This window comes from Rhinolophus sinicus, linkage group LG16 (genome assembly GCF_036562045.2).
Source record: "Rhinolophus sinicus isolate RSC01 linkage group LG16, ASM3656204v1, whole genome shotgun sequence".
Taxonomy (NCBI): domain Eukaryota; kingdom Metazoa; phylum Chordata; class Mammalia; order Chiroptera; family Rhinolophidae; genus Rhinolophus; species Rhinolophus sinicus.
The window spans coordinates 5543268-5562115 of record NC_133765.1 but is presented as its reverse complement, the minus strand read 5'-3'; the positions used below and the strand labels follow the sequence as shown (position 1 = coordinate 5562115).

General features: G+C 53.3%; 1 protein-coding gene across 9 annotated transcripts in view; it reads right to left on the bottom strand.

Moving 5' to 3' along the window:
• The window catches only part of IGSF9B (immunoglobulin superfamily member 9B), a 57267-nt gene extending 38969 nt beyond the window's left edge, over positions 1 to 18298 (bottom strand). For 3 of the 9 annotated variants that reach the window (XR_012492723.1, XM_074321633.1, XM_019719074.2), the window contains exons 1-3: positions 17950 to 18285; positions 7099 to 7296; positions 5151 to 5297 (exon numbers count right to left, since the gene is read on the bottom strand). Coding sequence is in view for 7 of the 9 variants with exons in the window: in XM_074321633.1 (XP_074177734.1) it covers positions 5151 to 5297; positions 7099 to 7296; positions 17950 to 18013 (409 nt within the window). In the remaining 2 variants the exon portion in view is untranslated. Of the gene's footprint in view, positions 1 to 5150; positions 5298 to 7098; positions 7297 to 17949 lie in introns of all 9 variants that reach the window. The other 6 variants (XR_012492722.1, XM_019719071.2, XM_074321632.1 and 3 more) reach the window with 5 other exon arrangements.
• Between the last annotated feature and the right edge of the window lie 550 nt (positions 18299 to 18848).

Genomic DNA, 18848 nt, shown 5'->3' with positions numbered 1-18848 from the left:
CGAAGAAACCACAAAGGCTCAGGGTGGGATTCGGGGCCACAGCCCTGCTTGCCTCGCCCACCCACCCCAGGCCCTGTGTCCGTGTGAGCGTGCACAACTCTGCACGTGGAGGATGAAGGAAGGAAGGCAGAGGCAGGTAAAACACTCCACCCATGACTCTCACACAGGAAGGGAAGACCTGGAATTCAAAGTCAGTCTGGCTGGGTCCAAATTCTAAACTTTTCCCATTTTCCTTGGCTAATTCCTAATAAATGCATGTTTGTTGAGCATCCGTAGGGAAGCACTGAACTCAGCGCTGAGACAGACAGCTCTCCCCTGGCCCTCACAGAGCCCACATTCACCACCAGCTCCACAGGCTGTTCCATCATCCTTCCGTCTTTCACCTCATGATCTTCCAGGACCCTGCCAGGTCCTCACATCTGGGCTGTGTGCTGTCTGCTCCATCTAGGCTGTCTGTCTTTATCCATGGAAGCCAGGATGTACCACAAGCTGCACCCCTCTGAACTCTCCTCTGATTATGCTAGGTTGTCCCTGTATACCACCACCTGCATTGGAGTTTTGACCAAAATTCCATCTTATTTGCATAATCAGCATTTCGGAGGCTCTGTCTTATTTCTCTGAGCTGCTTGTAGAGGTGACCTGGTCAACCTTGCCCCTGGGACTATCAGTGCTATGCTTCTCTGAAGTGACAAGAAAGGGTCCCACTTTTGAACACCAGCCCTACATGTCCACGCCAGGCTGGGACAGGCCATTGTGAGCTCATCTCAAGGCACCCAAAGCTCAGGGCCAAGTTCAACTGTCAACCCACCACTTGTTGTGTAACCCTGGGCAAGTTACTCAGCCTCTTTGGGCTTCACCTAAACTTCCCCCACCCTCCAGAATTGATGTGAGCAACAAATGAGATAAACTGTGTGAAAAGGATCTTGTGAAATGTAAACATGTAAAATGTTGGTTATCTTGCCAGTGCTATCATTATCATCTCCCCAGGAGCCTCTGAGAAGCTTTCAGAGGGGTCTCTCCTCTCCAGACAGCGCTGACCCAAGAACTAGTCAGAGGGCTTTAGGATTTGGTCCCCCCACCCCACCCCTCTGCCAACCTCATCTATCACATTTTCCCTTCATTGTGCTCTAACCACACTGTCTTCTTTGTCTTCCTCAAATGTGCCAAGAACATCCAACCTCAGGACCTTTGCATTCGCCATCCTATCTGCCTGGAGCTCTATACCCAGATCTCCCTCCTTCAGTTCATGCAAGTCTTTGCTAAGATGCCAGCTCTGCCTCACTTGGTCAGTCAATCTGAGATAGCACTTCCAGCATTCTCTATCCCCTTTGTTTTATTTTCTTTAAAGCACTTATCACTAATCCTCCTTGAGAGCAGAGATCTTTTCTGTAAATCTCACTATATGCCCTGCTTTTAGCATAGTTCCTGGCATGTAATAGAGCACTCAACAAACATTTGTTGAATGGACGAATGAATGAACAAACGAACGAATGAATGAATGCACACACACATATACACACACCCATAGACCAATACAAATGTAAATACATAAAACTCTTCAAGAGCACGAACATGACATGATCACTTTCTTCGATAATCTCCTGAGCCCCTAGCTCAGTACGGGTACACGGGGGGCACTTGGAGAGTGAATGAATATTGAATGAATTAAGAAGCACAGTTCATCATACACACACACACACACACACACACACACACCACAACAGACATCCTCAAGAGAGTCAAATCTCATCCAAGGTCTAATATACCAAAAACAATGGTTAAAGTCACCCAAATCCTTACAAAGGGATCCTTGGAATCCTAACTTCCAGGCCTCTCTTCCTGTCCTGGAATGTGCTGTCGTCTCTAACAGAGCCCTCCTCACCAAGCGTGCCCCTTGAAATACAGTTAATATGGCCACAGCCTCTATTACCTCTGGTGTCAAGCTTAAAAGAAAAGATAATAAATTAAATTACGTCCTGAAGTGACAAATTAGTTACTAATTACATAATTACTTTATTATTTAGGTGCTAATCAGAAAAGTACTTTGAACAATTTCAAGTTTTCAGGAAAATAATGGTTTGACTCTCAATTATTTACTGAATTATGTGTTAGCTTGCCAACTGAATTTCCAGGCTTAATTCTTTTTTACGAGTGCCCTATAATTAATAGTGCAGGTTAGAAATAGGCTGGTCTCTCCTCCAAGGAATTCACCAACCTAAAGCAAGGCTTGGCTTGGACTTTTCAGGTATTTTATATGTGATAAAGAAATGGTTGGGTTTATTTCCACCCAACTGATCTTCAAAAAAAAAAAAAAAACACAGAAAGAGAATGAGACAATTTGTAATTCTAATTTTTCACTGGACTTTCATTTTCCAAAGGTGATCCCTGTCCGGAAATGCCTGACGTTAAACACTCTAGTTTGGAAGCAATGGGATGTTGGTGCTCCAGACGCTTTCCTTCAATAGCAGAAATATTTATGCTGGAAGGAACCTCAGAACTTGAGATGAAGGGAAGGGGACATAAAAAGGGAGAGAGAACTCACTGTCACCTTGGGACAGTGTCTGTGCTGTTCTACCTATTTGGGAGGTAGGCTCCTTGGTATTCTATGAGGAGCCCTGGTTCTAAAACCTGGAACAGGTGGTGCACATTCTTAGCTTTCCTGCTTGACACTTCCATATAAACAAGCTTTTCACATTCCGAGTGCACCGGCTCTCCTTCCTTTGGCCTTTCAGGCCTGCTGTTCCTTTTGCCTGTTATACTCTTCCCTCTCTCCCACTCTGGAACCTGGCTAACTACTTTCTGAGAGGTTCCTCAGAAAACTCTCCGTCCCCTGTGCTCCCAAGGTCCATATTGCAATTATCTCTGGATTTCCCTGCCCACTGCTGCAAATCCCCAGAGCCTGCTACAGAGTGGACATCCACGAATGTGTTTTGAATGCAAAATTATCGGTGGATTTGCAAGGACTTTCAAACTACCACAGTCCTCTGCATCTTCCAGCCTTAGGGAACCTCCTGTGTTACCACATCCCTGCTGATACATTTCCATCTGATCTCAACTGTTTTCGCTCTTGAGAAGGAGGATGGCCAGCATCTTACACATAATTACCCACATGTAATTAACGTTTCAGACACTGGGCAAGACACTTTCTCACACAGCACTTCATTTAATCCTCACAATAGCCCTGCACACAGGCATTGTTTTTGATAACTGAGAAAACTGAAGCTCAGAGAAGTGACTTAAATTGCCAAGGATCATACAGCTAACATGCAATAGATTCATGAAATAAACTAAATCTCTTCAGCATCTTGTTTCCTGTGCATTCCACTCTGAGCAATTAGGAATTCCCAAAGAATCAACTCTCACTTGTGAAAACTAAGACAGAGATGTAATAGAACACACAATTCTACACCAAATTCTACTTCCTATTATGTGTCTACTGAACGCCGGGTGTCTCAGATTGCTAAAATGAACACTAGCAGGACGATGAGAAAGGAAAAGGAGGTGGTGCTTGGAGGAGATTTCAGCCCAGTTTAGGAAAGGGCACGAACGAGAAAGAAAGCAACATGGGGACTTCTTGCTCAGTGTTGTCAGTGAAGCTTTTAGCAGCAGATTTACCTTCCTAATTATGTTTTGCTCGCACTAATATTAAGATGAGTTTTCATTCCCAGCACACACAACAGCTGGCACCAAAAGGAAGTGACTCAATAGCTTGCTAGGTGGTGGGACAACCCACCCAAGATTTAAAATCAGCCTCCATTCAATCTCTTGGGACTAGCTGACAGGAGCGAACTGCATCTAACGGGTCAGACAGCCTAGACTAACAATGACCTAGGGCTGCCGTCTCTAAGTTTGCTTTTCCCAGAGGCCAGAGCTCTGGCTAAAATAATCTGTGCTTCCAGGACCCTGGATAGATCCTCAAGCCAGAAGGAGCATGGCCTGATCCAACCCCTGGGAAGAATGACCCAGCCCCACAAGGCAGGGCAGACAGAGCTGTCCTTCAGGGCAGATCAACGCTGAGAGAAGTTCCCAAGCCAGGAACAACATCAATTTCTCTCTCCCAACCACAGCATCTACAGTCGCAGACATCCAAACCATAAGGACCGAAGCTGTGTGTGCACATCCAAAGCATATATGCCACTGAAACCTCAATAACTAGCATAGTGTCCACAACACAGTAGTGGCTGAATACATTTTGTCATAAACTGAATAAAGAACAAGAAGTGTCTGGCCAGAAAAACAAAACAAAAAAACTCTGCTCCCCACACACAATGGGGGACCACCCTCCTTCAAATTTTCTCCATAGTTCCAGCCTCTACTGGCTCCTTCAGAGGATCTCCTCCCAAGTCAGGACTCCCAGTGACATAAGCAGGACACTCCAACAGGGGAGACCCAGGGTGCCATCACCACCTCAGACCCAGGACCCCAACCTAGGCCAACACCGGAAACAGTTAAACTTCCCTGGGGCTTTCTGCCCAGATACTTGAAAAGCATCGCACACAGCACAATTCATTTAACCTGAGCTGTAAATAACTGAGAGCCATTAAAATTGTTACTCTTCTCAGGATTCTTCCATTTTATTAGACAGTAAACCCAGTAAAGGCAGGGACTGAGTCTGGGTTTGCTCAGCATTGTGTTCCCATCACCTGGTGCAGGACTTAGTACACAGCAGACCTTCTGTACATATTATGCAAATGACTACATTTAACAAGGAACCAAAATGTCAACCTGAAAAGGAAGACTGCAATGGTGGGGCTCTGGGAATTCCACTAGAGAGTGGGGAGGCACTTCCTGGGCTAGCAGCGTCTTCCAGGGGCTGGAAAATGGCGCCAGTTGTTACCACTTTGGCCTCCACAATGCCTTGACCCTCCTGGTTTCAAGAACCAGATTCCTACCTCCTTCTAAGGAACTCTGACGCTACCACCCACAGAAAACCCCCACCTCATGCCCAGGGAGCTACTCCTCCCATGAACTGCACTAACCCAACAGGCTCCGGGGAGACAACTCTGGGAGTGCAGGGCCCAGTCACACCGAGGCTCCTTCTGCAGCAGGAATGGGGTGCGGTTGGCAAACAGGCTTCCCCTAAAGCAGGCCCTCAGAGAGTGGGCTTTCCAGGTAGCTCCCCCATCCCCAGGAAGGAGGCCCATACTCACCGTTGATGGTGAGATGGACCCAGCTGCCATTGTGAAAGGTGTCATACTGCTGGTCCAGCATGAGCACTTTGCACTCGTACCAGCCCTGGTCCTCGGAGCGAACCTGCTCCAACCGCAGGGATGCTTTATCATGAAGACTAGCCCGACCTGCGGACAAAATGGACAAGAGCTCCAGCAGCCATCAGGGTGAGGCCAGCATCTCCACACACCCCCCCACCTCAGCCAAAGGCAGAGGGCTCATCATACCCTGCAGACCACTTCCCATGGCAGGGCCCCAAAAGAATAGCTGGTACCAACCTCCAGCCACAGGTGGCAAAGGAAACAACATGAAGCCTTCGCCATGGAGCCACAAGCCCTCCCAAACCCTCCAGCCTCAGCTGGCCCCATCCAAGCTGCCACTGCAACTCTGTGTTTGGCACTGAGAAGAGCCTCAGTTCCTTAGAATATGCCCCTTCTTTTGAAGATCTCTTGAGACAAAGGAAAGGCATGAGAGATACAGAGTTGAGGGGGAAAAGAGAGGGAAGGAGGGAGGGAAAGAGGAAGAGAGGCCGGGAAAGAGGGGAGGTGGAAGGTCTAGGGTAGGCCCTGGATACCTCCATTCGGGTGGAGTAACACCTCTATGCAAGCTGAGGCCCACACCCCACACTTCTCTGTCTGACGACCCTGTGGCAGGGCAGAGGGAACGCCGGCTGGGGAGCAAGATGCTGGGATCTCCTCCTAGGCCTGGTGCCAGAGCCAGAGAGCTTGCTCATCTAGCCAGAGCCCAACGCCCTCAGGAAGTGAAGCCACAAGGCCTAGAAGCCTGAGAATGAGGAAAGGGCTGGCCAGCAGAGCAAAGACCCCTCCTTAACTCCATTTTCTTCCACTTAGGAAGCCATCTTTGTCTCACAGAGCTGAGGAGGTAAGAGTTGCAGCAGGAGCTAAGTAGAATGGGGAGTAGCCCCCACTTCCTCCATGATGAGGGAGGATGCCCAGTAGCCCTCAGCATCCTCTCTCCCCTCACCCACCACCTCAGCCCTCCATCACCCCAGAGTCACAACCTTCTCTGCCTTCTTCCTTGTCTCAGCACTGGCAATCTGCCTAAAAAATAGACTATCAAAACCCATCAGGCCAAAAAGAGAAACAGAGACATAGGTAGAGGAGGAAGAGGGAGGGAAAGGGGGAGAGAGAGAGAAAAGGAAGCTTTCTGAGAGAAATGCAATGCACACCTCAGTAGCCAGAAGTAAAGAAAAGCAGTGTCCCACAGGCTTCCTCTCTTCTTTTAAACCCCAATACACATGCATATACACACACACGTATGTACACCCACTCCCACACCTCACATGCACAGACACATGCCCCACGCCCCAGGCAGGCACTGGCAGTGACTCACAGTGAGGCCACTGCTGGCAGGAATAATTGTGGCAGAGGAGGCAGAGAGCAGGTGTCTGCCAGAGGCACAGACACACACTTACACTCAGGGACAGGATGAGGCCCAACTTCAGAACCAGAGGGAGGTGTGGGTGCAGGCAGACAGAGCAAGCCCCACAGCTGCCGCTGCCACACGACTAGTCACGGGCAGCGGCTCTGACTCAGCTTCCTACCTCACACAGTGGCCCTCAGCCCAGCCTGGCACGCCCACAGGTGGGCTTTCTCAGCTGCCTTGTCTCTTCCTCCTGCCTCTGCCCCTGCAAGCCCCAGGCTGTGAGGTTTAGGAGGGCTTCCTGTCTGCATTTCACGCCCTTGTCCCTCTCCTCCCAACCACTTAATTAAAACCTACCAGAGTCCAAAGGATGGGAATAAAGAGGCAGAGACTGTGGAAAATAGAGATAACACACCAGTCAGAGAAAGAGAGGAGGGAACAGAGATAAAGGCAGGAGGAAGCGTGACCACTGAGAGCTGGGTCCCTGGAGGGGTGGGGCAGCCCTGCCAAAACCAAGGCTTGGAGGTAAAGCAGCCGAGACCTTACCTGCATACTCAGGGTCCACATGTGGGGGGTAGTAGCCAAACTTGATGAAGATAGGGATGGGCACCCCAAACTTGAACCACTCCACAACATAGGGCGGGGGCTGTCCTGTCACGGGGTGGATCACATCGCATCTCAGGACCACGCTCTCACCGGCTCTTGCTGTCACAAACTCGGGCTCCTCTCGCAGGCCGTGGGCAGCTAATGGGACAGCAAAGTTGGGATGCAGAGAAGGAGGTAACAAGGAGAGCCTGCCTTGGTAGCCCCAGAGGCAGCCCCCAGCCCATGTTCAAGGACCTCTGCCCCCTCCCGAAGGCCGGCTTCCCCCCAGCCTCTTCCTGAAGAGAAGTTCACTCACTCCCCAGAGGGTACCCAGTGCACCCTCTACCTCTTTCCCCAAGTCCCCCAACCATGAACTTGCAAGGGAGGAGGAGAGGGGACAAAAAAGCAGAGGGAAACAGTTCTCTTCAGTTCTACAAGCCAGCCCTTCCCTCCCCAATCCCAAAGAGCAGAGCCATGACAATACCGTCCCCTGTGACACCCCCCCACCCAAGAATTCTAAGGGTCTGGACACTGAGAAAATGGAGGGGCCGCAGCCTCTCTGTGGGGGCCCACGGCCCAGGCTGCCATGGCCAAGGGGAAACTCAGACTATCTTCCTACGCCAGGATGCTTCCCACCCGAGCCAGTAAGAAGCCGCCGCACAGCCAGCCCTCCTCCCGCCCTCCTCCTACGTCCCACCCCCACTCAGTCTGATGTTTGCAGCACAAAACAAGAGGACTCCATACAGCAGGAGGGAATCCCTACCAAGCTGAGCAGAGGCTGCTAGGGGCAGCACCAGAGGGAAAACCTCACGGGTCTGAGCTGGCCTCTCAGGCCCCGCCTCCCACTCCCTGATGTGCCTGCTGCTGAGGAGGGTGCTGGGGCCTCCAGCCCTCCAGTTTCTAAGCCCCAAACCTACCAGGCTGTGAAGCCCCAGACATCACCATTAGGAGAGCAGGATGCTGGGGACAGAGGAGGGGTCCCTGAGGCCGACTAACCTCAGCCAGCTAAGAGTAAACTACCCTACTTTGGGTAGAGGACAAAACATATAGCTGGACAGGGTGCACCCACCCTTCAGACAGGGGAGGGGGACAAGGCGGGAAGACCCACACCCACCCCTACCAGGGAGCTGAAGGTAACCCAGACACTGCTCCACATACCTAGACAGCATGCTCCTGGACCCCTAAATTCCTGGGCCCCTGTCCGAGGTGTGGCATCTCAACCTCCAGCCAGACACTCCTCACTCCCACACCAGGCCTCCGTGCCCAAAATGTCACCTTGTCCAGCTTACTTCCCAGTCAAAGGGACAGCTGGGGAAGCCTCTCCCTCCCGCCTCCCCTCGCACTACCCAGCACTACCCAACACAACCCGGACTGGACCAGGGCTTTCCACATCCCTACCCACCTCCCCTTCTGGCCCCTGCAGGCAGCACCAAGGACAGCAGCTGCTCATTGAGACTGAAAACGAGGTTGCTGCTGGGACCATCCACAGCATAGAGAGGATGCCCAGGGGAGCAGCATCCGTGCCTGTCTGTCTATCTGTCTGGCTGTCTATGTGTCGAGTGCCTCTGGGTCTGATTCTTACTGCATCTCTTACCCCTGTGCTCCTGCCTGTCTCCTCCCATCTTTGTCTCTCCCTCATGTCTGTCTCTCTGTGCCTGTTTCTAACTCTATGTGTCTCTCTGCTGTGTCTGTCTGCTCTCTTGTCCTCCTCCATGTCTCTATGTCTGTCTCTCTTCAAGTCCCGTGTGTGTGTGTGTGTGTGTGTGTGTGTGTGTCTAGCTCCCACTCTATGTGGGTAATACTGTCTACTTGCCTGTCTCCCTGTTTCTGTGTCTCTATCAGTGTCTGCGTGTGTGTGTGTGTGTGTGTGTGTGCACGCGCGTGTGGGGGATACGTGGATTTCTGTTCACCTGTGCAAGGGGAAGGAGTTTTGCCTGCTTTTCTGTGTGGACCTCTGTCTCTGTGTGCTTGTGTGTTTCTGTGTTTCATCTCTCTCTGTGTTTGTATGTTGTCTGTGTGTCTCTGTGCATCTCTCTTTCTCTCCCTCCCCCTCCCCCTCTCCCTCTTCTCCCCTGCAAGTTGCGGAAGGAGGAGGAGGCAAGACCTTCCAGAAGCTGATTGGCTACTGGTGACATCACTGTTTTCTAGAGAAAGAGCTAAGATCACAGAGTATTTTTGGAGCAGAGCAGAGTGTTGCACTCACCTGCCTGAGGCCTCAGCAGGTTTCCCAACTCCCCCCACCACCAACCTTGCTTCAGACTACGTTTGAATTCCAGCCCCTCAGGGAAAGCACAGAGAGGGCCCAGCTGCAGCAGGTGCCTCCCCAATAATCCCAGGGTCAGAGCCTGCCTCCCAGTATCTAATGAGCACAAAGGCTGATCCTGCACCCAGGAGGAATGGGCGAACAGTGGGCAACATGAGCGAGCAAGGGGGGGCAACATGTGTACACATGTGTGTGTGCATGTTTGTGTGAGTAGCTTTTGGCCAAAGGATGTGTGTATGCATGTGGACGTGTGTGTGTGAGTGTGTGCACATGTGTGTATAGCACAGACTTTTGAGCAGATGAAAGGAGGAAAAACAGGATCCTGGTGGAAGAGGAAGGAGTTATTCCCAGCAGCAGAGTTACCTGTGGGGTACCTGGAGGCTACCCACAAAAGGGGGCTCCTTCCCAAGGCTTTGGGCCTATAGACTAGGGCAGCAGGAAGAGGGGCCAGGGAAATAGTGGGCACTGCTGGACGGAGTGGCTGCCCACCTCTACCAGAGAAGCTGGGCTCTGGAGCTCTCCAGCTGCTGGGGTTCAGGACTCTGAGGGGCAAGCCCTGGAGGTGGGTCGGCTCTGCGCTCTGACGTGGGTTCCTACAGTGCCAGCTGCTCATTGCACTTCCTGCTCCTTCATCCTCACCGCAAGGCAATGAGGCAGCCTCATCAACACTTCTCCCAGCACTGGCACCACCCAAAGCTCACCCCCTAGCCAGGTGGCCCCATCCCAAATCTCTTCTCAAGGACTCTGTCCACTAGAAACAAGCAGCTGAGAGAGGACACAGTGAGATAAGTACCCCAAAGATGAGAAGACAAACGAGAAGGAATTTGCCAAGAAGAAGGCAAAGGGGTGGGGGCCTCCACAGTCAGCACCTCCTCCTGGTTTTCTGAATCCTAAACTATCAGCTTTTTTCATCTCCTCACACCACACACACACACACACACACACACACACACACACACACACACATTCTCTCATTCCATCACCCACAAGCACTTCTCCCTAAGCCTGATCCTTTCTGAGCCAAAGCATGTCTAATAAAACACTTTCTCCGAAAAAGCTCACTATATTTGAAAAAAAAAAAAAGTAAACAGGCTGGCAATGAAGAGGGAAGAGGGTTTTGATGACGGAGAGACAGAGGAACTCAAATCTAAGAGGACATCAAACCTAAAATGAAGGTGCAAGAGATTAAAGAAGCAAGGAAGGAGACAGAGATGGGTATAGGGCAAAGCAGACACAGGCAGAGCCCAGCCCAGGGCAAGAGAGAGTGCACTCAGGGGCACAGAGGACTCAGCCACTGAGACATAGACACAGGCCTTTGAAGGACCCAGAACCAAGAGGGGGACAGAGATAAGGCTGCTCCTTCAGGGAGCCAGCAGGCAGGCTTCTCTGGGAGGGTTGGCTGGAGCAACTGCCCACTGGTTCTGAAGGGAATAGGAAGGAAGGGAGGAGGGGGTGGGAGGGAGGAAGGGAGGGAGAGGGAGGGAGGGAAGAGGGGAAGAGAAGGATGGATGTGACCTGAGGTGGAAGGGCTGCAAGAAGGGTAGAGACTCCCAGATCCAGTCCCCCATCACAGAAGCCTAAGCAGCCCAAAGGGAAAAGGCTGCAACTTCATAGGGAAGCCGCATCTGCAGGGACGAGGACAGTAGGAGGCTGTGAGGTGTCCTGGATTTCACATGCCCGTTTTAGAGAAGGCAGGACACAGCAATACCCTGAGCCTAGCAAATCTGCACCTTGAGGCTCTGCCAACCCACTTTGGAGCTGTTTTCTCTCAATAGGGAAGAGAGAGCAGGAGGGCAAAGGAGGATGAGATGGCCCCTGTGGTCTGGCTGACCTTTGGAAAGCCCACAGGGTACAAATCTCCTGCTCCCTAGGCCAGGTGGTACTCAGCAGGGAGCTGGGTCCAGAGCTGCCATTGGATGCCCCGTGAGCACACCACCATGAGGCGTCCAGGCCTGGCACAGCCCCACACTTGACACTCACAACCTGGCACTCTTCCACCAAGACAGGGCTCTAGGAGGAAGGGCAGCCGACAATGGGAAACACTCTTAATACCAGAGAAGGTACAGGACCCCATGCAGGGAGAGCTTCAGCTGTCAGGAAACCTAGCTTTCTCTCCACACCTACCATATGCCAGGCTCTGTGCTGGACATGTGACACGGAGTTCATGCAATACCCATGATGCCCACCTAACAGAAGTACTACCATCTCCATTTCAGAAATAAGCAAACTGGGAGGCTCCCTGACTCAGCCAGGTCACGCAGGCAGGTGAGGGAGCCGGCATCTCCTCGGGCTGCACCCATTCATACCATCCTATAGATCACAGGCCAGGGATGAAGGCCTCTCCCCCGCTGCCCCAAGAAACAGCCCCCAGCCCCCACCGACTGTGTCCTCCCCACCACATGCTCTGCACAGGTTCTGACAGCCAGACTCCTGCAGTCCAGGACCAGAAAAGGATGACAGGGTGGGCATTTAAGTAGGCAGCTGGCTGACTCTGGCTGGCTCTGGGCTAAGCCTCACTATGCCTGAGCCTCAGGAGTCTCTGCCTGGGTCTGGTGGTGGCTGTAATAAAACTGTGAGTGAGCACCAGCCTCCATGGCCCCCAAGTACAGGTCCTTACTGGAGCCCCCTCTTCTTCTTCCTTCTCCCCCCTCCCCCTCCTCCTTTGGGCACCAGACTCCCAAACCACAGGCCTGTTGTCTAATAATACCAGCGACAGCCACCACTACCTCCATCTGCCAGCCTAAAAATAATCTCTGCTGAGTCCAAAAAAGGCACAGCCCCCGATAGTCCCCCAATCGCTCCTCCCTGACAAGCCAGGAGGCTCCAGGAGATTCCAGGGAGCCCACAGAGGCACACGCCTAGAAGGATGGCAGGAGGAAAGCAGAGGACAGACTCCCTCCTGTGCAGAGCAAAGCTAAGAACACTCTAAAAGTATGAGATGGAAAAGATGCCTGTGTCCAAAACATCAGATAATGTCCTTGTTCTCCTTTCCAGAAGGCATGTGGGCTAGAGATCATTGGGACATCATTTTGCCTCCGGCAAAGACCCCCACACCCAGCCTAGGCAGATCCTCAGAGAAGTTCCCATCTCCTATGGTCTCCCATAGGTGTCCTCATAGCCCTTCCGGCCACCACGACTCTTGAAACTTCTCCTGGTCAGAAGTCAGAGGTCAGGTAAGCCCAGACTGGACTAGCCAGTGAAGTCTCCCATCTGAGAAGCAAGGCCCTAGGGAGCAGGGACAGGAATGGCACACCTCCTTTCCCCCACGGGTACCTCTCCTTCCTATCCCTCTCAGCTGGGCTCCCCCAGCAGCTCACGAGGCAGCAATGCTATTAGCAACCTTAATTTGCTCGCGGTTAGATTGTCTTTCCAAGAGCCCTTTCCCCAAGAGCCCCTGACAGGAAGCAGTCAGTAATTCAACCTCTGCTCTGCTCCTTTAATGGCTCCTCAGCAGAAAGGCAAAGCCACACCCCACTCCAAGCCCTCCCCAGCACCTGGCCTGAGGCCTACACCTACACACTCATGCATGGCCAAATACACGTGTGTGCTCCAGGGCCAGAAGGCAGGCCTGGCCAGGTGAGGGCACCGTGGGCTCTGCCTGCCACATGCCACGCTCCTCGGATAAGGTACTGCATAGACATGATAAGTCAGTGGGCAATCGAAGCTGTATATTTACTCACAGTGAAACATCAGCATTCCCTACTCTGAAGCCAGAAAATGAGGACAGTGGCTCACCTCAGACAATTCGTGAAGACAAGCCTGTGTGGAAGCTGTCTGCCACAGACCATCTTGGTGAGTACCTGCGACCAGGAGGGAGCTAAGGGAGATGAGGGAGGGACAAAGAGAAGGACAGGCCAAGAAAGGACTATTGCAGTCCCCTCTCCTCAGCAGACAGTTAAGCTAGCTGGGACCTCCCTCAAAGCCTGGCACACATGGAGCCATTCTCCAAACCTTAATGACGGCCTGTCTCTGCTCACCAATCTGCTGCTTATTTACACAAGAGAGAACAGAAAAGCAGGAGATTCCTAAGAAAAATAGGTCAGCTGCCTGGGGCAAACTGGACTGGCAACCGTGGGCAGTGCCCCTGAGGGGCCAGGCTATAGGTTGCCTCTCCAACCCAGAACCGTCTCCCATCTTCCCAGGGACCCAGCCCTTTTCTACACCGGGGTGTGCTGGATAATGGACAATGGTGCCAGAGCCACTGGAGTAGGACAGATCCACTGTCAGTGTCCCTGGGAGCTCTGCCTGGGTTTGTCCCTCCACTTAAGCCTCTCTCAGGGGACTCAGGCATCATTCAATCCAGAGTCTGGGTTGAGCCTCCAACTTTGAAAACTTCTGGGCTACCTCTACTCAGGTGCAGAGCCAGAGACTAAGGAAAGCAAGGCATCTGCTCTGCGTCTAGTCTCACTGCCACCCACAGCACTTGGAGAGGAATGACTCCCCACCTCGTGCCTGCAGACAGACTGCCCCCTGTCCTGCTGCATCCCACGTGCACACACGTACATACAGGTGCAATGCAAACACACATGCACACACAGGCATGTGCACATAAACACACATGCGCACACACACACATACAGACATGCACACACCTTCACACAGCTTGCACCAATTACAGTTCTTTTCATGATTCAGATCCACTCTTCACACAAGCTGCTTAACCCATCCTAGGGAGCAGACAGAAAAGAACTGCTCCCTTGAGCCCCTGGGCCCCAGCCTGAGAAGGCCACAGGGTGTTGGGGGGAGAGAGAAGAAGAGAGGTGCAGACGTGCATGGTTGGAGAAGAGAAGTACATCAAATTTTAGGCCTGGTCCCCTTTGGGGTTTACCTCCCAGCCCTCAGTCCCTGTGCAAGGTACATATGAAGGTGCCCAGCAGGCAAGAAAAAAGAGGCCAAGGGAGAAGAGAGAGTAGTAGGCCAGGCTCTGAGAACCACGCCCTGGCTGGGCAGGCAGAGGGGAGAGAGAAAACACAGGCACCAGGACAGAACAGTGCCAGGAGCCAGGAAAAAGGGAGGGGTAGGGAGATGCTGGGTTTCAGCATCACCCCAGCTAGGCAGCCTCTGCTCCTTGGGTAACTAGATCCCAGCTTTCTGTCTCAGAGCCATAAACATGAAACCACCCAGCTCTGGGACCTGACAACTCCAAGTCTAGCACATGTTGGGCCTCAGGCCAGCAGCTGAAAGCTGATTCTTCCCACTGCCCCTCCACCATGCCTCTTCTGACACATCCCCTCCTCAGCATCTCCCAGGTTCACGCGGCCAGACACACCCCTACCTCTAGAGTATGTGCATGCTAGGAACACACACATGCACACACACACATAGCACTTGGCCACTTCCTGAGCTGAGTCCTTCTTAGCTGATAGGCTGCCCATGAGGTCTTGCTAGAAGCCTCCAGGTCTAAATCTCCCTCTCATCATCACCAAAGGGAAGAACGGAGGGTCAAGGCCAACCAGATAGAAGAGGGCACTGGTCCAGATACCAGCAGGATCTCAGTCCAAACCCCACTTTATTTGGGGACACCTGTAGTCAGGGATAATCTAACCACAGAACCTGTGGTAGACAGGAAGAAGCAGCCATGGGAATCAAGGCCCAGAGTCAGTCAATTATGGCTCAGGGCCTCCCCAAAGCTTGCTCAGCAAATGTCTGGGATGCTGAGACTCCAATCACCATCTTCCAGGCTCCAGATACTTCTCTAGTCTCTTTTCCATACCCACCCCAACCTCTCCATGGACCTCCCTCCCCTCCAGACACATGATTCAAATCAAAAGGGGGATCCCATCCCTACTTCTGTCCCAACCCAACAATATCTAAGGGGCCTGTTCCCTTCCGTCCCTCTGCTAGAGCAGCCCCTGCGTCAGGCAAACCCTAAGCATGGCATCTCAAAGTCCCTCCCCCTCAGGAATCTTCTCGGAAGTCACCTCTGCCAGTCAGAGAACAGCTGAGCTCTCATACAGAGCCAGCATTTGAACACTGCTGGTGTTTCTCATTCGAGCAGGCACTTGCCACATAGGTCCCCCTTGTCTCTGCCTGCAGAGACTGTGAGGCTATGACCTGCTTGCTTCCTGGGCTCCCTGTGTCCTTCCCACAAGCCTCTGGCCACTGACAAGACTCTGGTCAGTTTTGCAGATATTTCAAAGGCTTTCCAAGCAGCCTGCATGCCATCCACACATCTCCCTGGGCTGCTCGGTGATAAGAGGTTCTCCCCTTACAAGGTCAGCCCATGAAAGGGTACTTGGTTCCTGACAGAGGCAGCCTTATGAACTTCCCCCGACAGTCCCAGCTCCCTATGCCCTGAATGGCCCAAAGGGAAGAAACTGAGAAGAGGCCAGGAACTTCAGAGATAATGAAATAACAATAATAAAAAAACAGTAATGTTAACATTTATTGAGCACTTACTATATAACAGGTAGTCACTCATTTCTTTACAGCACTAATAGTCACACACAAAAAATCCTACAAGCTCATCCTGTTAACCTCATTTGCCATGAGTCAAGTGACATTTAGTGAGCTTGAGCGACTTGTCCGAAGTCACAGGGCCAGCAAGTGGCAGAGCCAGGATTTGAATCCAGGTCATTTGACTCTAGTCCTAAGTCTTTAACCACCACACACAGAGACTCTTTAGGCTATAAAGACCCCAAGACCAATAAGGGGTGGCAGGCAGGGGTACATGTGAGGCCATCCAGAGAGAAGGACCTCTTCATACCCAGAAAGAAGGCATAGCCTTCATGCCCAACAACAATGGGTATTAGGAAGTCATTCCTTCTGTCTGCCCATTCGGTGTGTTGCTGCAACATCAACCCATTTTCCTTTATTCTTTGCTTAAACTTGCAAAAAGTCCATTCCCCGCACCCTGACTTCTCCGTTTTGGAGGCTATTTCAGAGCCTCCCTGTAGTGTCTCTTTTTTATTCAAAGATCCCAGCATATCTTTCTGTGCTTTCAGTGACAGTCCCATATAAGTAACATACCAAAAACTGGAGGGGAGGAGGACGAGGGCATTGGAAGACTACAACGAAATAGGGGAAAGGAGGCTGAGGCTAGAGACAGATTCTCAAGCACAACTTGACCTGCCGCACACCCATCCCCATTCCATAAGCTCCTGCAGTGTCCAGGCCTCAGTTTGCGCACTCGACAAATGGAGAGTTTTAAGACTATCGAGGTCAGCATATCATTTAACAAAATCACCCTTCACTTAGCCCTCCTCTGGTTCTGTTTTCAGACCCGGTGCCCCCCAAAATAGCACGGGAGATATTCCATTCCAGAAACTTTCTCAAATCACTTCACCCTCTCCCCGGCACACCCCCAGACCAGGTAACAAGAGGACCCTACCCCTTCTGCCCAGCGCCGCTAGGAGTGGGTTCTGTCCTCAGCGGGTCCTCCCTGCTAACTTCCACCCACCCACCCGCGGCCATCTCCTCCCGGCTTTGTGAACTTGCCCGCAGCTGGGTCGTGTCTGCGCGCTGAGAACAGTGAGCTCAGAGTCCTGGCACCCTCCCGGCTCCGCTTCTACTTCCATACAAGGGCCGAGAGCTGGGGGTGCCACCCAGAGGCTTGTAGGTCTCCTTGCCCGTCTCCAGAGCAAAAGCCCGCGCGTTCACGCGCGCATCACCCAACTCGCTGGATTCCCTCTAGCCTCTTCCCCAGCTCAAGCGGGAGGGAAAGGAAAGAGAAAAACCTCCCTCTATTCCGAGATGCAGCAATGGGAACACCCTACCCCGCTGCCCTTGCCCCCAGCCAGCTCTGCCGCGTCGCCTGGGAGGGCGGCGTGGGGTCCGCCCGGCTGCGACGCGCTCCCAGGGAACTTTTACCTGGCGGGATCCAGGTGCGGCTCAGACCTGCGCGGGCACCTGGCAGGGTTAGCCAAAATCGGACACTCCTCGGAGTCCGCCAAGGGACCCCCGTGCTTAACCAGCTCTTTACTCCCTCGGGGCTCCGTGCGCCACCTCACCCCACCCCCCACGCCCAGCAAGGAGGATCCGACCTCCAGCTGCCAAAACGTGTGGTCAGGAGGGGCGCGAGCTGGAGCGGTGGGCGCGCTCAAGCCGAGAGCCCTGTCCCTTAGCCGTGGGTGCCGAGAGTCCCAAGGCTCTGGGTCGCACCTCCCTGCAAAGGCCGGTCTGCGGAGCAGCAGCTCTGCGCGGGGCGTCAGCGTGCTGCAGCCTGCCCCAACACCCGCAAACTCCCCGGCACCCAGAGTTAGCAAAGCTGCCGATCCCCGACGCTGGAGGACGCGGCTGCTCCGGCTAAGGGTACCCGGCTCCGCATGCTGGTGTGAAACCCTAGAGCCAAAGGTGGACAAAGTCGACCCCGATCCCAAGATGTTTTTTCCCTAGTGCCCAACAGTCCGCGGGCTGGGGCCCCTTCCCGCCTGACCCTCAGCCCCGCGGTCCCCCGCCCTTCCCGGCAGTGCCCCGGAGCGCGCCCGGCCCAAGCCTGAGCCTCGCCCGCGGAAAGGCGCGGCGCTCGCCGGGGTCGGGAGCCGGAGGCGGGGAGGAAGGGGCTGAGAGAGCCGGGAGGGGCAAAGCAGGGACGCTGCACTTCAACTCACCTTGAGCCGCAAGACCTCGGGTGCTGATCACACTTGCTATCAAAGTGGCCACATACCAAATCATAGTACTACCGCGCGCCAGCCAGGAGCCTCATCCTATCGCAAAGTGCTCCTGCGCCGCACACTTCTCTCCGGAGCTCCTGCTCACGCCCGCTCGCGCCCGCCTACGCCCCGCGCGGGTACTCCTGCAGCCCTGGCGGCCCGCTCCCCATCCCTCCGCGGATCCGCTCCGCGCGCAGCCTCCCCGGCCCCAGCGCAGCGGCACCTGCACTACCAGCCCAGGCAGAGCGCAGCCAGCGCCACGGTGAAGCCTAGCCAGCCGGGCTTCTGGTACTGCCTCTGCCTCCCGCCTATTGGTTACTGCCCACAAGCTTAGGGACCGATTGGCTCAGAGGTCTGTCCGTCACATCGCGAAGGCGAGCCCATTTCAAGGTGCGTTGAAGTGTGGCGAGCACAGAGCCGCAGAATCATGCGCATTGCCAGAGAGAAGGCGTTGTAGCGGCTCTGCTATGTTCTCCTCTCTGCTCACACTGCATGGCAAGTTTCTGGTAAAGGAAATGGTAGCTTCTCTGGCTTGATAACGGGACCCTGGGAGTCTCAATTATCCCTGACAGTTCTGAGGGGACGTCGCCCCCGCCCACCCAGGGAACACAACATCCGGTTTTCATCCAGCTAAAAGCAATTCCCGGGAGGACGATGCTGATTCAATAATGGGGAAACCCAGGAACCGGCAGCCTGGGAAAGCTCAGGAACGTCCTTTGCTGGAGAGCTTTTCAAAGAGGTCACGCGCAAACTCCCCCACCCCCACTCTCTTCCACACACGTACATGCTTTCCTCAACAACGCACCCCCTCCCACTATAACTGATGTTAAGTTAAAGCTCCCTCCAGCCTGAAGGCA